We start from the raw sequence: 17664 nt of genomic DNA on the forward strand, positions 1-17664 counted from the left end.
TAGTATGGATACCCCAAATATGAACTGTGAGTCTTATTCTGCATTCCCACACCTCCAATTGGCTTATCCCTACCATTGCCTATATCCTGCTCAATTTTAACTGCCTATTATCTGTTTTCCTCTAATAGACTGAAGTCAGGAACTGCATCTTGTTCAACAATATATCCCCAGCACTTACTATAATATCTGTAACATAGCAAGTGTTCAGGAAATACTATTTGAGTGAATAAACAAATGGACATAGGGATGGATGGATGAACTGCTAATCCAGGCTTCTCAACCGTTCGAGATAACCAGCGCTTCCTGGAGCTGATAGCACACATCCTTGATTTTGGCTGAAATTAGGTTTTCCTCAGCCTGTAACGTATACACACAGTGTATGTATGTGTGGTTTCTGTAGGACAGAGGCTCGGCGTCCTCTCTTTGCACACCACCCTAAAGTGGCTCCCCTGTTCCAGTGCTTCCTCCCACCAGAGAAGAGCTGCTAATATGATTCATCAAATTCCAGTAGATCATGGATGGGTCCCAGTGGCGTCACTGTGCTTTCCAAAGGCCATCTTCACCCATTTACCGCTTTTCCCTCTTTGGTTCCCTATCAGCTGTGCCACTAGGGGGCAAACGGACTCAGAGTCTGCTCCCAGGGACCCTGCCAACTCTCCCTCGCAGCATGGTAACTTCAAGGCCTTTAGGTACAAGCCACAAAAACCAGCCAGGTGATGAAGATGAATAAGGCTATCATGAAAAGACACTAAGGAGCTCATAGCACGGCCATAAAACCCAGAGGACTGAGTTCAGAGCTACATAGCCTAGAACCACATGAAAATACACAGCAGACTTGGTCCAGAGAGGGCCTCAGTACTGCTGGACACTACTGGACGTCACTACTGGCATCCCCACCACCATGCTCCTGGATGTTGATCTGCCTGCAACCACTGGTCATCTACCATGATGAGAGAAATAATAGAAATTTTAAAACCAGGCCGAGATTCCATTTCTCACCTTTGAGATTGGCAAAATTCTACAATGATTTGTGTTGCAAGGCTTTGGGAAAACAGCGCCCTCATACCCGGCTGCTGTGAATGCCAAGTGCAAGAGGGACAATGCAAAGGTTGGCAACATGACTTACACACCTCTCTTTGACTCAGCAATCTCTCTTCCAGGGACCTACCCCAAAGAACACTGCAAAAATACTAAATGATGTATGCCTAAGGCTATTCACTGTAGTATTATTTATAAGAGCAAAAGGCTGGAAACAACCCAAATACTCATAAACTATAGCAATCCACACAATGCAGTTATATGCAACTGTAAAAATAAATGAAAAAAGATGGCTTTACACTGTCAGTGAGTGATCTCCAGCAGATACTGGTAGGAGAAAAAAGCAAGATAGTTAGCAGTGTTTATTGCAGGCTATCTTTTGTACAAGAAGGGGGGAAGATATATAAATGTGTATACAAACATACATTTGCTTATATTGTCAAATACAGAAAATAGAAATAATAAACCTGTCTATATATCAGGTAGGTGGTATAACACCACAGACAAACGAACAATATCAGTTGGCTTTAAAACATAGAATTTTGACTATACATATTTAGTAGGATATATTCTAAGGTCAATAAAAACCATAGTCATCAGTGGTCTTGTGATTATTAATAGTGCTATTGCAAACAAAAACAGTGCTATTGTTATTCTGTAAGCTATTATTCTGTAAGCAATAAGTAATCAGGTTAATATTATTAGGAAATAAGCTTTCCGCCATGACAGAAAGGACATACAAATATAAAATCAACAAGGTTAATTAAACAACCATGGAATATTACATTTGAACTTGAGTATCAGCATAAACTCTTTTTTTTTCTTTTTTTTTTAAAATACCAATTTCCTAGCCCCATCCACTTTAAATAAATAAATAATAGCCTAGTAAAACGATGACAGTTCAGTAACAAGGAACACGTGAGGAGCTCAGCGTGTGGCTTCAGACCAGACTTCCTTGGAGAAATGTCTCTGATCACAGATCTAGGGCAGAAAATACACAAGAAGAGCCTGAAACATCTTGTCATGTAAGAAGTGAAGGAAGTTTCCAAACACTAGTGTGGTCTTATCAGAAGAACACAGGACACAGGGGGGTCCCCAGTGCCCTAAGAGAGGGGGACACATGTATTAAAATGAATCGTGATTGCAATGGATTAAAACACATAAATTAAAGTACCTAAGTTCATAATCACACACACACCCCTCTTTGATCATCAACAGGGACTGCCAAGATATTAACTCACTATTTTGAAAATTAGAAAAAGAAAAAAAAGCTTTTATGTTGCCTTCCCTTTCTGGGTAACCAGCTCTTCACTCCTTAGATCCAGAGATCATTCCCAGCATCACTCAAGAGGGTGATATTGGGCACCTCCTGGGTGACGTAACAAGATGTCAGGTGCATTGAGGCAGGTGTTAACTACTGTCTGTACAATGCAATAAGAAGCACAAAACACCACCTATGAAATTCTCTTATTGTATCATAAAACCAAAGCCCCACCCCGTCACCCCAACAGTGACCACTAGGCTTTCAAAAATACTGAAAATCGTTCAAAGACTTCAATACCACTGCCAAGGACCCCTAGTTGGGAGATCCTGGTTTAGCTCTCAAAATGTCCTTAGAAAATTCGGAGGCTTTACTCAACTATTTCACCTGCGAAGCACACTCACCATCAGGGAATTGGGGCAGCGGGTTTCTTTTCTAAATCAAATGTACAAAGGCTACACTGAGGTCATTCCAATTTTAAAATTCAGCATTGTTGTCTTCTAAGAAGGAAGATGGTCTAAAAGTATCATTTGTTTACTCCAGCCTCTTTTTCTTTCCACTTCTATAGCTTCCTAGAAAAGGAAGTTCCTGGCAGCTCTGTGCATCATCCTGTGTGTTTATAAAAGGAGGGGAACAGCAGAAATGAAATTCCCCAAATATGCTTTCAACATCCTTTTGGTCTCCCGCCTAAGGAAAGTGTGCGGGAACTCCCTATGTCCTCCTTTTGATCTGGCCTGAAAAGGAAAAGGTTAAGACTCCCCTGGGAAAAGTCAGACATGCAAGGTAGCAGATAGGAGAGCACCAAGAAAAATTGTTCAAGGACTTGCTAATCACACTGGGATCATCTTCAGTCTGGGGGCTCAGTGTCCACACGGGCCTCCGGGCAGATGGGCACTTCAGTGAAGAGGACAATCACCGTCCCTTGATGGTGGGGATGGAAGGCAAGTGAATGCAGGCTGTGGCCAGACTGAGATGCTCTCCTACTACTGGGACCACCCCGTAAAGGTCCAACTCAGCCAGAGCATCTTCCTTGACTTCAGCTCTTCCCTTCCCTTCCCTTCTCCCTTCCCTTCTCCCTTCCCTTCTCCCTTCCCTTCTCCCTTCCCTTCTCCCTTCCCTTCCCTTCTCCCTTCCCTTCCCTTCCCTTCCCTTCCCTTCCCTTCCCCAGGTGCGGCCAATCCCAAGTTGTGGTCAGTTTTACTCTCTTGCATATCTTTGGAATCCCTCCACCTCTCCCCACCCACAGGGCTTCTACATTCGTCAAGGTCCCTGTCCCCTCCTCCAATACTTTCTCCATACTGCCGCCAAAGAGAAAATAGCTTTCATGTCTTTACTGAAAGATCTCTGATGTTGCTAAAGTATCTTCAGGATTTAGCCTGAAGTCATCGCACGGCTTGCAAAGCCTTCCAGGGTCTGACCCCTGTCCTCTCCCTCTCAATTCTCTCTAATAATCTTTTCTCTGTCTCTTTGTTTACCACTCTCCATGTTTCTCATCACACACACACCCCTTCTTAAGCCAGACCAAAGAACTTGCAATTCCCAAAACCCCATGCTTTGTCTCCCCACAGGGCCTTGGCACATGTTCTCCTCTGTGGCTTGACCTCTCTGCCAAATCTCATCCACCCTGTTCAGTTCGCTGCCTCCATCTCCAGCACACACAACGCCTCCTCCAATTGAGTCTCCACTGCCCCCATCACCGTCCACGCTGCCACGGTACCTTGTGCTTCTCTATTGCAGCACTCAGCACACCGTACTGCAGCTACCTGTTTCCTTTTCCATCTCCCCTGCCAGGCTGCAAGCTCTGTGAATGCAGGAATGTGTCCTTTTTTTTTTTTTTTTTTTTAAATCACTGTATTGCCAGTATCTGACATGGCCTATAAGAGCTGCTGAGTCTTTTGTTAAATAGGTGAATGAGGGGATGAATTCGCAGCTTTATTAGGTTAGTGGCAAAAAGGGTCTTCCCCTTCCTTTGCCTGAAGTTATTAGGACAAGGAGAATTATGCCCCTTTTAATATCATGGCATCATCACAGCCTCTGTTATGTGCCTGCCCCTTCCCGACCTCGGAAAACATGAAGGCAGCCCAAGCCCACCCCCTGCACACTCACCTGGGTGAATGAGGCAGGAGTCACACTCATTCTCCTCATTCCTGCAGCATGGGATGGTGTAACCCACCACTTCCTTCTTTCCAGGGCAGACACATTCAATCTGATCGTATTCACAGCACTCCCGGCACATGATATTCCACTCGGCCCCAGGACAGGCTTCATTAATGACCGTGTACTCTGGAATGGGAACCAGCAGCTGAGGACAGGGCTTCTGGAAGGAAGACCCGTAAGGACTCCACTGCTACATAGCAACGTTGCCCTACGAATGTGTCACCCGGCCTGAACGATAGAGGATGCCGTGTAACTCTTCCTAGGCTGGTGTCAACAAAGCAGGGTGGCCCAACATGAAGGGTGTTCGAAACCATCCACTAAAGCACAGATGAAACTCTGGTAAAGCTATTACTCAGTTTTTGTTTTTAAATTGAAAAAAAAAAAAAAGAAGAACTCGTGTTTTATCCATATATAACCTAAGTGAATCTACACATAAATAATTTATAAACAAGCATACATTTCTTGAGTGTCTATGCTCATTTCTATTTTTGCTGGGGTCTATCAGGCGGCTGCTTACAGCTCCATAGGTTGTGCACTGCCCAACTCCAGGAGGAATCGTTCAGCTGAACAACCGTACGGCACAGCCCAGGCACTTGGGCCATCAGAAACAGTTTGGAGACCACCCTCTAGACTAGGCCATTCAAGTTCAAGGCTAATTGCCATACAGAGACCATGTCATTTCCTCCAAACTTGGCTCCTCGATTTTGCAGCATGCCATTTTTGTCGTATCTTCAAAGCTAAAACCAACCGAAAAGACAAAAAGTATCTTAATTAGTATGTTTGGGAGAATTTCAGTGCTTTACCAGGGTGAACTCATTGGCAGAACTTCATTCAGTCCCCAAATACAACTGAACGTTCTTTCCCATGAGAAAAAAGAAAAAAAAAAAGTATTCCTTTCTGGGTAGGACTTCTGTCTTTCTTTCTTTTTAAAAACATACCTTAAGTAAATGAAAAAGAAAAACCATCTGGTAAAAATCTATAAGAGGAATCAGTCGGAGGCTGCCCAGAGGAATCCAACCCAAGAAACAGACTGAGCTTTGATTTTTCTCTTTCTTCCCCACTCTCCATGTCTAAAAGTTTTGCACAAAGATGATGATTGAAGAAGAAATAGGTCAGGTATTTGAGGGAGAAAGTGAATCTGGCTCCTCTATGAAGCCTTCCCTTGAAACCCTGGGCAGGGATCCCCCAACATGCTTTGCAGGCCCACATAAGCCCACGCTAGCATCTGTGGTGGCGTCTAACCTCTCCAATTTCACAGTTTAGCTATTTTCCTCCCCTAAATTTGAAAGCCTGACACTGAGTTAATCATCCTTAATCTGCCAGGTAGAACCATCTAAAGAAACTACCATCATCTCCCATCAGTCTCCGGTCACAAGAACATTCTAGCATCCTAGAAAGGAACCACTTCCACAATAAGTTCCTTAAGTGGAATAAATTTACCTCTATGAAAAATGCTCTTAATTCTTTTCCCACAAACTTTGGCAGACCAGCAAAGATCCTCACACTGGCATTTGGGGATGATGGGGAGAGATTACTATGATAGTGTCACTACTAAAGTTTTGTTTCCCCCACGACTCAGATGTCCCCCTCTAGGACAGATACCAGGACCGACTTAGCTGAGCTTCCCAGGTTTCTGGTGGCAGCTGGATGACGTGAATCACTTCTAAAATGTATAAGAGAACTTCCTGATCAAAAGTGAGAGAGAGCCAGGGAAAACACAAGGGTAAATTTTCATCTTATTTGGCAGTCAATCCTTAGAAATGACACTCACACGTGAAAATCAGATAAATTGGACAATTAAAAAATGTTGTGCAGCAAAGGACATTGTCAAGGAAGTGAGACAGCCTACAAAAATGGAAGAAAAGTTTTGCAAATTAAATATTTGATAAGGGTATAATTTCAAAAATACATAAAGAACTCCTACAACTCAACCACGAAAGGACAAACCACCCCAGTTTTTAAGCAGGCAAGTAGCACGAATAGACATTTCTCCAAAGAAGATGAACAAATGGCCAATAAGCTCATAAGAAGATGGTTGACCTCATACATCATTGGGGAAATGCAAACGAAAACCATGAAGAGATACACATCACAATACGAGGATGGCTATAAAAAGAGGAAAATAACAAGAGTTGACAAAGACGTAGAGCAACTGGAACCCTCATGTATTGCTGGTGGGAATGGAAAGTGGTGCGGGTGCCACGGAAACCAGTGCAGCGTGTCCCTCAAAGGTATACATAGGGACGCCTGGGTGGCTCCGTCTGTTAACACCCAGCTCTGGGTTTCAACTCAAGTCATCATCTCAGGGTGAGATCAAGGCCCGCTTTGGGCTCCACACAGCAAGGAGTATCCTTGAGGATTCTCTCTCTCCCTCTCCCTTGTCCCTTCTACCCCTTGCAAGTAGGCACATGTGTGCGCATGCAAACACACACTCTCTCTCTCTCATTTAAATAAATAAATAAAAAATAAATAAATAAATAAATAAATAAATAACTAAATAAATAAATCTTTACTCCCTAAACAGAAAGCAAACATAGAAATATCATACGTCCCAGGAATTCCACTCCTACATTTATACCCCCAAAATAAAAAACTGGGACTCAAACAGATCCTTGTAGGCCAATGTTCACTGCAGCATTATTCCTAACAGCCAAAAGGTGGAAAAGAACCCAAGTGTCCGTGAAGAGATGAGTAAGTAAACAAAATGTAGCCCACAATACAATGTCACTCCGAGCGTGGAGTATTACTCAGCCATGACAAGGAAGGAGATGCTGCTGCACACTGTGGTATGGACGAGCCATGAAAACATGCCAAGTGCTATGCTAAGTGAAAGAAGCCAGTGACCAAAGGACAAAGATTGTCTTGAAAAAGTTTTGGAAATAGAGGTAACGCTTCCCAACACTGGGAATGTAATTAATGCCACTGAGCTGTATATTTTAAACGGTTAATATGGCAAATTTCATGTTACATAGGTTTTGCCACCATTTTTTAACATGAAGAAAACAAAATGCTTAGAGGCTCAGCATTGGAGTCAGACAGACCTGGGTTTGGAATGTCACTTCCGCTACATACGGAGGGTAAGACCTTGGCCGAGTTACTTTACTCACTTGGCCTCAGTTTACCATCCAGTAAAATGAGTACACGTTCTCCAACTCAGAGGCCCCCTTAAAGTACTAAATCAGATCATGCATATGAGGAGCTTAGCACCATGCCCAGTATGTAATGAGCGTCCAATAACTAACGAGCAGCTTCAAAAGGAAAAGAGCATGGAACACCCACATTTCTCAAGGATCTTATTTCTTAAATGCACAGCATATCAGTTTCTTACTTAAAATGTTCCTGTTGTGGGGCACCTGGGTGGCTCAGTGGTTGAGTGTCTGCCTTCAGCTCAGGGTGTGATCCTGGGGTCCTGGGATCAAGTCCCACATCGGGCTCCCTGCAGGAGCCTGCTTCCCCCTCTGCCTCTCTGTGTCTCTCATGAATAAATAAAACAAATCTTAAAAACAAACAAAACCACCAAGCTCTTGCCCACCTCAGGGCCTTCACATTTGCTTTTTCCACTGCCTCTGTTTCAACCTTTACCCCTTACTGTAAATGACACCTGCTCAGAGAGGTCCTCACTGACTTTCTCACCCAAAGTACCTACCTCCACCCACCCCTCCATGGTACTCTCTACCACAGCAACCCAGTTTTCCCCTTGCATAGCCCTACTCACTTTATACTCCTTTTCCATATTTCCATTTACTTGCTTATTGTCTGTGTCCCTTTCCGGACCATAAGCTAGTAGGAACCAAATCTAACTGTTCACGGCTGTAGGGAAGGGTCTGGTACACAACAGGCGCTCCATAAATGTTTGTTGAATGAATCCACCTTAATGCTAGAGCTAGCTTCTCTTCAACAGTCAAATATTTCCATCCAGTAGGTCCAGCTTGGAGTTATAAGCCAAGGGAGCTGGCTTCACCCCATAATTGGCTAATATCAGAGCCGGGGCACTTTCCATCTGTAGAGAAGTACCTGGAACAATGGGTCCAGGTTGCCTGCCTTGGGTCCAAATCCTATGTCTCCGGCCTGCATCTTGTCCAGCTCTGTGTGTTCTCTATTCCCAAAAGAACAAAGAATCCTGTGGTGTGTGGCTCATGTCTTATCCCCTCCCTCTGTTGACCTTAGGTCAAGCACTACATCATTCTAGGTTTTCTAAGAATGTATAAACATTAAACTCCTGGGAGGGCAATGAGAGGGTAAAAGTAATTCGCAACTTTTATAAGACTTTAAAATTAAATGTAGAAGGCCAAGTAAGGTCTGCTCTACTCCAACAGATAGTGAAGCCTATTTCCCCCTAAGCAGCAGGTGTGTTTACCTGTGGCCCAGCCATGGAATATTCTGGGCTTCCTTTTTACCCAGGAATTAATTCCCTAAAATGCTTTCATTGGCATTTCTTTTAGCTTCAGTGAGCAAGTTCATCTCTGCCCTCCCAAGGCCATTATATTAGCTTTATAGGTAAAGTCCGGGGCATTGTATCATCTTAGCCAAGAGGAATCATCCCTGGAAGCCTGTTCTGTCTTCCAGTTGAGCCAACTGGCTCCTTTTCAAGGATTCTGTGCATGGCATGCAGAATAATGGCCCTCCCAAAGACACACACATCCTAACCCCCCAAACTATGAAAATGTTGCCTTACATGGCAAAAGGGATTTCAGAGATGTAACCAATTTAAGGATCTTCCCATCTTGAGATGGGAAAAGCTACGCTGGGTCATCCAGGTGGGCCCAATGTCATTGCAAGGACCCTCATAAGAGGGAGATAGGACCCTCAGAGTCAGAAAAGGAGACGCGACAGCACAAGTAGAGACTGGACTGATGCGCTCTGAAGCTGGAGGAAGGGACCACGAGCCAAGGAACGCAGGCAGCCTCTAGAAGCCGGACAAGGCAAGGAAACAGATTCTCTCCTGGAGCCTCCTGAAGGAGCGCAGGCCTGCTGATACCTCGATTTTAGCCTCGAAAGACTCATTTCAAACTTCTGACCTCCAGCACTGTAAGGAATAAATGTGTGCTGTTTTAAGTGACTAATAAGCCTGTGGTGATTTGTTACAGCATCTATTGGAAACTAACATATTGCATCTTCTCCAAAAAAAAAAAAGGCTGACTCACAGCAAGTCATTTAACCACTGAGTTTTGCCACTGAGCACAGTGCCACGTGTATGGGTGAACTGTAAAAAGCGTTCTTTCATTGCACAAATATTTACCAGTTTCCACTGCATCCTGGTAGGAGGCTGGGTGCTGAGATATGAGGGAGAGGAAAACAACATCCTCAGCCTCATGGAAATCACGGTTTCCTAGAAGAGGAGGTTTAGGGCAAATGGGCCCTGCAAATTCACAATCACCAACTGTGATAAGGAAAATTTAGGATGTTGAGGACAAACGGATCATCATGAAGGAACACGAGCACCAAATCCACAGGACCCACAGGGTCTGGGGGGTCAGATAAAATCACAGGCAGAAATCTATGGAAGTGCCAGAGGAAGCAATGGTTTTAATGGTTTTGTGACTCAAGCCTGTCCCCTCTGGCCTAGAAAGTCCACCACCCTTCTTTCTCCCCGGCTCTAACAGAGACAAGAGAGTGCTCCCAAAATGCATGTGTAAGAAATCAAGAGATAAGTGAAATGTTCTACAAGAAATATTTAAAGTTGACCAGCTGAAGAGATTTTAACGTGCACGAAGTGGACAAAAGCAATCTCCTAACTTCTCTTTCTCCATTTATGAGAATCATCTTTGCAGAAAGGGCGTATGGGTCATTTGGCTGTAGCTGTACAGATGTCAGGCAGTTCCAATATGGCACTAACGGCCAGTTCCAGAAACTAGCATCGGGAGAAGCCCTGACAGCAAAGCTACTGAAAGCCGTCATGTGCGTATACTAAAGCCTGTTAGCATTTGTGTAACGAACTGCTTTTATATTGTTCGTGCACTTCAGTCTTCAACACGAGCCGGTGAGATGGGTAATGCATTTTAAGTTAAAAGGATGTGGCCCTACTTCTTCACTTTACCAGTGAGGAAAACGAGCAAAAGCACTAAGCAGGAGCAAAAGGGCAGAGAAATGTCAAAGCATTTCTAGGGAATTAATTCTGGGAGGAAGGGAGGCCGGTAGGATTGTGAGCGAGCAAACGTGCTGCTCAGGGGGCCACAGGCCAGGACAACCCCCAGCTGGACCAGCTACTGGAGGTGAGCACCTTCTACGTTGTTTTGCGCATTTGAGAACAAGCCTTATAAAAGCTACCACGGCGTTTCGTCCAATCAATGCTTCCCAGGAAAAGAACCACCAAGAACTCACAGAGCACCACCCTGGGATAAACTGAGGCACTGAACTGTCAAGCACACACCCATGACAAAATCGACCTCACAGAGCTCAGGGCACCACGCACATTCATTTGTCCTGAGCTTTTCTACCAGATAAAATATATATATTTTTTTTCTTTAATGAAACACTACACAGTTTCACATAAAAGATTTCTGAATGGGAGGAGGGTGGAGGGGGATGGGGTGACTGGGTAAAGGAGGGCACTTGATGGGATGAGCGCTGGGTGTTAGACAACATGTTGGCAAATTGAATTTAAATAAAATATTAAAAAAAGGTTTCTTATGAAAGCTTCAAAGAAAAAATCATGAATGGAGGAATAAAAAATATTCAGGAATAACGCTAATATTTTGCTGTTCGTCCTCCAAGTTGCCTCAATATTTCAATGGACATCCATGTCCACGTGCAGATACCGACACGTGTGTACACGTGGTCTTCCCCAAAAGGGTAACATATAATGTCTTGTGCTAGAAACTGCTTCCCCCCCTTAGATCATGGGCGTCTTCTCTTAACACTGAGTAGTGTCCAGAAGCGGCTTTAAATTGCCGCATAATTATCCCACGCGTGCAGGCGGCCCCGCTCCCCTTTCTTAATCAGGGCAAATGGAAGCAAGAGCCCTGCAAAGTTCTCTGGTTTCACAAGCGTTGCTCCAGGGCTCCTCGCAGCTGCCGTGCTCGGGGGCGTCTGCCACCCCCGTGCCTCTTGCCCAGAGTGGACAGTCCCGTGATACTGGCCCAGCTTTGGTTCTTCCAGAACTCACTTTGGGGCCTCCCTTTGGAAGGCCCTTCACCACCTGGTCCCACTTTAACAATGGGAATACCGAGGCAGCGTGGCTGATGCCAGCCAGCTGGCACTGGTCAGGCTCTCGTACAGGTGCTGAGGGAATAAACGAGGGAGTGAAAGCCGGCTGACGTCCCCGGGGCCAGCCTTAGTTTTGCAGGCCCCTCAGCACCTGACCGTCTGCTGGAGGCCATCCAGCACTGCTCGCCCGCTCCCTCGCTCTCTCTCACCTGCTGATGAGGTGGAGGACAGGTAATACCCGGCACAGCAGGTGCCTACCCCCATAGAATCGGCAGGCGGGCAAGGGGGGCGGCAACTGTGTCCCCAAAGCATAATCTCCAAGTGCCAGGTGCTCAGCACCAGATTTTAAGGAAACCTGTCCACGTGGTTGCCAGTAAGGTCCCTCCGCAAAACCTCAGAGGATCCTTCGTGAAAACAAGTCCATGATTGAAACATCAGTTGTCAGATTAAAGGCCCAGGCGAGACCACCCCAGAAGGTGGCCCAGAAAGGCCCTATTATCACAAGCTGGCTTCTCAGGGAGGTTAGAGCCCTCCTTCCCAACAGCACCTCCCACGTCCTTCCCTGTCACGGCAGCCACATGTAATAAACATTTCTATGAACCTTCTGAGACCAGACGGAGGGGGAGAAAGAAGAAAAGGAAGGATGCTTCAGCGGATCCCACCCGACAGCCTGGGCCCCTCGGCCGGCGCAGCCCGCCCCCCCTGGAGAGCCCTGCTCTCCCCACGCTGCCCCACGCTGACAGAGGCGAGGCAGCCCACAGCTTTCCCCTCTGCCCAGGGTCAGACACCTGCTCCCAGGATCAGGACTGATGACAGGCAAGCCCCAGGCAGGCAGGACCGTGAGGCAGGGGGCAGAGAATGCTCACTGGGCCCCTGGGGACCCCGTGTCTCCTCCTGAGCCTTTGAGAACCACCCTGTCGGCCAGAGACCCTCAGGGCCAGCCTGGCTGGAACCTGCCCCCCCCCCAGGTGACCTCAGTCGGGCCGCCCCTTCTCATAGCTCCCCTAGTTAATGAGATAATGACAGCTGTGGAGTCATTTCATCACCCCCTTTGGATACCAGGAATGACAAAACTTTTAATGGAGCCCGTAGAAATCTGGTTTTTAGGCACGTGTACACTGGAGAGGGGCAGGGAGGCAAAAGTCAGTCTGTGACTTGATTTCCCTACTCGCGCTTTATGAAGCACGCTGCTCTGCACTGTGGCTCTCCGTTCATGCTCCTGGTCACCCTGGGTCCTGGCTCCCCCAGGGAAGGTTTCCAAGCCCTTGGGCCCGTACCCCCTCACTGAATCCTCACAGCCAGCCTTCTACGTAAGTATGCTTTTCTTCATTTAACAGATGAGGAAACTGAAGGACAGACGGGGTAAAGGCACTGCTCCAGGTGGCACAGTTTTCAGGTGAAAGAAGAAAGAGCAGAACCCAGCTCTGTCTAGGGCTAGAGTCTCATTCCTCCCCAACACTACCTTGATTCTAGAGAGTTCACAACCTCTGGCTGTGAGGCGTAAAAATGCAGCATTGATGAAATGGACACATTTGGGGATCAGACCACCCACATTTTAATCCTGAATCAGTCCCTCTTGTGTGCTGCTGGGCAGTCGTAAATAAGACACCTTAGCCCAAAGCCGCAGGTAGATAGACAGAGGTTGATGGGGCTGTTGACTGACGTCACAATGGGCAGGAAGGGCTGTGAAAGACAATTGCAGGGCCACCTGGGTGGCTCAGTGGTTGAGTGTCTGTCCTGGCTCAGGGCGTGATCCCGGGGTCCTGGGTTCAAGTCCCACATCGGGCTCCCTGCATGGAGCCTGCTTCTTCCTCTGCCTGTGTCTCTGCCTCTCTCTGTGTGTCTCTCATGAACAAATAAATAAAATCTTAAAAAAAAAAGAAAGAAAGAAAGAAAAATTGCAGACTTATCAAGACATTACCATTCTTCTCTGCAGGATAAAAGCCATCACATCTTTGGCTAAGACACAGATGGCTAAAGGAGTGAGGCAGGTGAGTAATGACGTCTTCTCCTGAGGCCCACACATACATGGCATTTTTAAGCAGTAGGCTCATGTTTAAATCATGGCATTGCTTCTAGATCTCTAATACCCCCTTCATCAGACACCTATTTAAGTAGGACATAGCTCCCCTCCCGCTGCTTCTCTTCTAGAAATAGAAATTCTACATCCCTAGTCAAAGGGAACAAAACCTCAACTCCGGCATTTGGAAGAGCCCCCAGTTGCCATTATCCTCAACAACTGTGCTGCTAGAAATCCTGGAAGGACAGCTGCTTCTGGGTTATTTCAATTGATGGAATATGAGCTGACTGGCTCATATTTTTTTTAGTAGAATTGGCTACTACGAAAAAAATTTAATAACACATCTAAAAGTACTTGGCAATAGAAGTCAGCGAATATTACATCAGCCAAAGCACTAGAATGGCTAAGTCAAAAACAATAAAACTTAGGCTGTCCCCTAAAAAATCCAACCTGGATTTCCCTGGATCCCAAGAATTCTACAAAGTGTCCCACCCACCCCCAGGCTTCCACATTTCCAAACCCTTCTTTCTGAATCAGAGCACGTCAAGGCTACACAGGAGTCTTGGTCGGCCCATCCACCTCCCTGCCAATAGCTTCCAGAGTTGGTGTTACTTCATATCCACAGCCACTGATGCCAAGCAGAAGGCAGATTTTCCTTCTGCCACAGCCAGCTGGCCAACCGCACAGGCCAAGCGAGTGTGGACGGATGTTGAGTGAGGGTGATGTGTTTATGATGGTATGTCCGGTTCGCTAAGCCCTAAGCTGGCAGCAGCTTGGGGCAGGCTAGCCCTCGTTACCCCCTCGGCTCTGCAGGCTAGAACCAGATGAAGGGAACTTCGTTTTGCCTGAGGATCCCTGCCTGGCTCCACCCTTGAATCACAACAGGGGGTCAGGAGCAACATCTCCAGTTTGGGGTGCAAGGCCCCTGACCCACAATCACCAGCTCTGAAACACCTCGCAACCCTCAGCCCCTGCAAGAAACGATGGCTCACCCTGGGTGAAACAGGGCAAAACCAAGGTGCCACATGGAGAAGGCATTTCCCCTAAGGATGGCTCAGGTCATGATCCAGGGGTCTGGGGATTGAGTCCCACATAGGGCTCCCCTGCAGGGAGCCTGCTTCTTCCTCTGCCTGTGTCTTTGCCTCTGTGTGTCTCTCATGAATAAACAAACAGAATCTTTTTAAAAAAATAAAAGAAACAGGGCAAAATTAGGCACCCCCTGGAGAAGGCATTTCCCCTAAGGTTATAAGGAGGATGCATGAAAAAAAACAAGGGAAGGAAGCAAGTCTCAAAGAGAGAAACTTCTGATGAGTCTTTAGGAAGTTCTTTCTGACAGAGCCGCCAATGACTAGGAGAGAGGACTGTGGTCTGAGGCAAGGAGGACCTCGTAACTCCCACCCAATTACAGACATTATAGCAGGATCTCCTCTCGATTCCCTGCGAAACCTGTGCTAGTGGAAAGAAACAGGAGAAGGCAGAGAAAGACACAACTGAGCACCCCCCTTTTTTTTTTGCAAGATGCTTCACTAAGCACTTTAAGAAGATGCTCATTTAACGCCTGCAATAAACCCCTAAAATGCTATTATCCTCAGTCTACAGGCTGGAAGGTGCCAAGGCCACATGAAAGAAGTTAAGGAACTTGCCCAAGAAAAGTAGCCGTATGTGACAGAGCCTTGATTCCAACTCTGGCCCATGCTTTAAGCCACAATACTCTACCCCCCACATATATACATAGTCACACACACACGTTCACATCTCCCCTTTGCTCTTCTGCGTACGTGTGTATTCCAACTTGGCCACACCCACACCAAGACATCTATACCACGGAGGAATTCCACAATTATGGCACGTGAGGGCTGAATCTTCACTGAGATCACGGGGACCTGGGCCTCCATAGGCAGGAGCTCCCTTAAGGGACACCTGGTTCTATCCCTCACCCATGACCACTGTAGCTACCCAATCTGAAACAAGGCAGGGCAGAGAGAGGAGGCAGGCAGTGCTAGGGCCAAGGGAGAAGCTGTGCGGTGTGACAGCAACAACATTTGGCAAAGGCAAGAACAAAGAAGTTTCCAGAAATAGCAAACAATGGGTTGATGAGCAGCTCAAACTCACGTGCTGTCTCTATGTGATAAGCCCCAGCGTAGAGAGCCCAGACCACTTCAGGGCGTGCGTATCAGGGTCCTGGTGACTAGGCTACACCTGAGCAGGTGAACACCAGGGTAAGTAACTGGAGATGAGCCCTGGGTGTTTGGGTGACGGAGGTGGAGAAAAGAAGAGACGGTATAGTTGGTGATGAACAGTCCTGGGACTCAGTGCCCCCCAGGGAACTAGAAGGATGCTCAGAGAGCCTCTTCATTTGTGAAGGGGGGAGAGCGTGACTGTCACCAAGGATACCATGCAGCTGGGAAGTCAAGCCACAGCCCCCACGCTCCGGGGTACTGCGCATCATCGTGGGCTCGCATTAATCCGATTCAGCTTGTCCAATGATCCCAGACCGACTGCATTACTGTCGGCCACCTGAATACCAGAAATGAGCTTTCTCAATGAACCATGCAGGTCAGTGCTGGCGAGGACGTTTCTCAACATGAACAGGGCCATCCCCAGGCCTCTTCGGCCCTCTCGGAGAGCAGTGGGCGGCAGCTAGGACATCAGACTTCCTGCCAGGCCCACAGCGGGAAGTCTGAAGAGAAGCCCATGTTTTTTACAGACCTTCGAATTCTCTCCTTTCCCTACCCCACATGATGGGGAGGTATTCTTCAATGTTGCATTCATTATGGGCAGGAGAGCGGAGTTTTCCAAACCGTATTCCAGGGAGCATTAATTCCACTGGATTGTATATAAGGTATTATGTGAAAAGAGGTTCTGTGCTTAACCTTATAAAATGCTAATCACAGCTTTCTTTATTACAGGGCTTTGCAAGGTCTATAAATGCTCTGTGCAGAGCCAGTCACCACACCACCCAGACTCTGTTCATCCGAACCCCCTGGGTTTCGTCTGTTTATTTTTGCTCAAGATCTTCCAGCGTTAGAATTCCACGAAACCCACTTTGGAAAATGCCAGACTGGACCATCAGCTCTTTCAACCATCGCAAGAGCCTTCAGGAAAGGGGCTCTGTGTTCTTCGTCACAGCATCCCCAAGCACCGAGGATCACATCTGGCACCTGGTAGGTGCATGATCAAGTTGGCTGAATTAATACCTCAGTGTGGCCACGTGAAGCATGTGTGATTCCCAGGAAAAGGTTAGTTCCGACAAAGAGTGATGTTAGAGACGTCTCCTACTGGGACCCAGTGCAGTCTCCATTTGGCAGTATGAGGAATCCACTGGGGCCATGACTGGTGAATATTGTTGTTCACTGCAGTTTGTATCTTGTTTCCACGAAACCTTGGATTGCTTGCTTGTTCTGTTCCACCAGTGGGTTGGCCAGGGGAGCCAGGCTTGCACAGAAGGGAGTCTGAGCACCGTGCAGAAGCAGGCAGTCAACCACCCACTGGGAGGCAGAAAGCCAGACCAAGAAGTCCTACAACAAATATTCCTTACTAGCAGCCTAGCCCTCCCTTCTGCTCACATCCAGGTGAGCCAAGGGCCTGAGGGAAAATATGGGAATAGATGTGACTGGCTGGAAGCTAAGCTCAGGCAACTTGTCCCAGGACATCTCAGGTATTCTCTGCCTTCACTGCTGATCCTGGGGTAGGATCCCAGCATATGGGGGATTCATCGATCACCTCCAAAGGAATCCTATGAAGTAAGTGGAGACGGGACTCTGAAAAACCCAGACACTTCAGTTCCTCACAGTCTTCAAATGATTCATTTGATTTGAAGCAAACTGGGCCAACATCCCCTCCATTTAGTGGTTTTCCGTTAAATTGGCTGGAATTTTTTTTTTTAACCAATCATGAATTCAGCTCATGAGGACAATGGCTGTGTCTCCCCATGAGCTAACGTTGCCTAAATGTGTTCCTCACTCTGTTCTGGCGGCAGCCCCGGTTTTCCAATCACCAAACCAACGAACCAGACTTCTACTCACAAGGGCCTCTTGCTGCC

The 17664-nt window shown here is 46.8% G+C and overlaps 1 protein-coding gene across 8 annotated transcripts in view; it reads right to left on the minus strand.

The window, feature by feature from the left end:
- PAMR1 (peptidase domain containing associated with muscle regeneration 1) overlaps positions 1-17664 on the minus strand; it is a 164397-nt gene that overhangs the window by 54009 nt on the left and 92724 nt on the right. For 6 of the 8 annotated variants that reach the window (XM_072759118.1, XM_072759116.1, XM_072759119.1 and 3 more), the window contains one exon: positions 4406-4582. The exons of 1 other annotated variant lie outside the window; for it this stretch is intronic. In XM_072759118.1, the coding sequence (XP_072615219.1) occupies positions 4406-4582 (177 nt within the window). Of the gene's footprint in view, positions 1-4405; positions 4583-5121; positions 5194-17664 lie in introns of all 8 variants that reach the window. One more of the 8 variants, XM_072759121.1, reaches the window with a different exon arrangement.

The sequence above is a fragment of the Vulpes vulpes genome, chromosome 5 (genome assembly GCF_048418805.1).
Source record: "Vulpes vulpes isolate BD-2025 chromosome 5, VulVul3, whole genome shotgun sequence".
NCBI lineage: Eukaryota > Metazoa > Chordata > Mammalia > Carnivora > Canidae > Vulpes > Vulpes vulpes.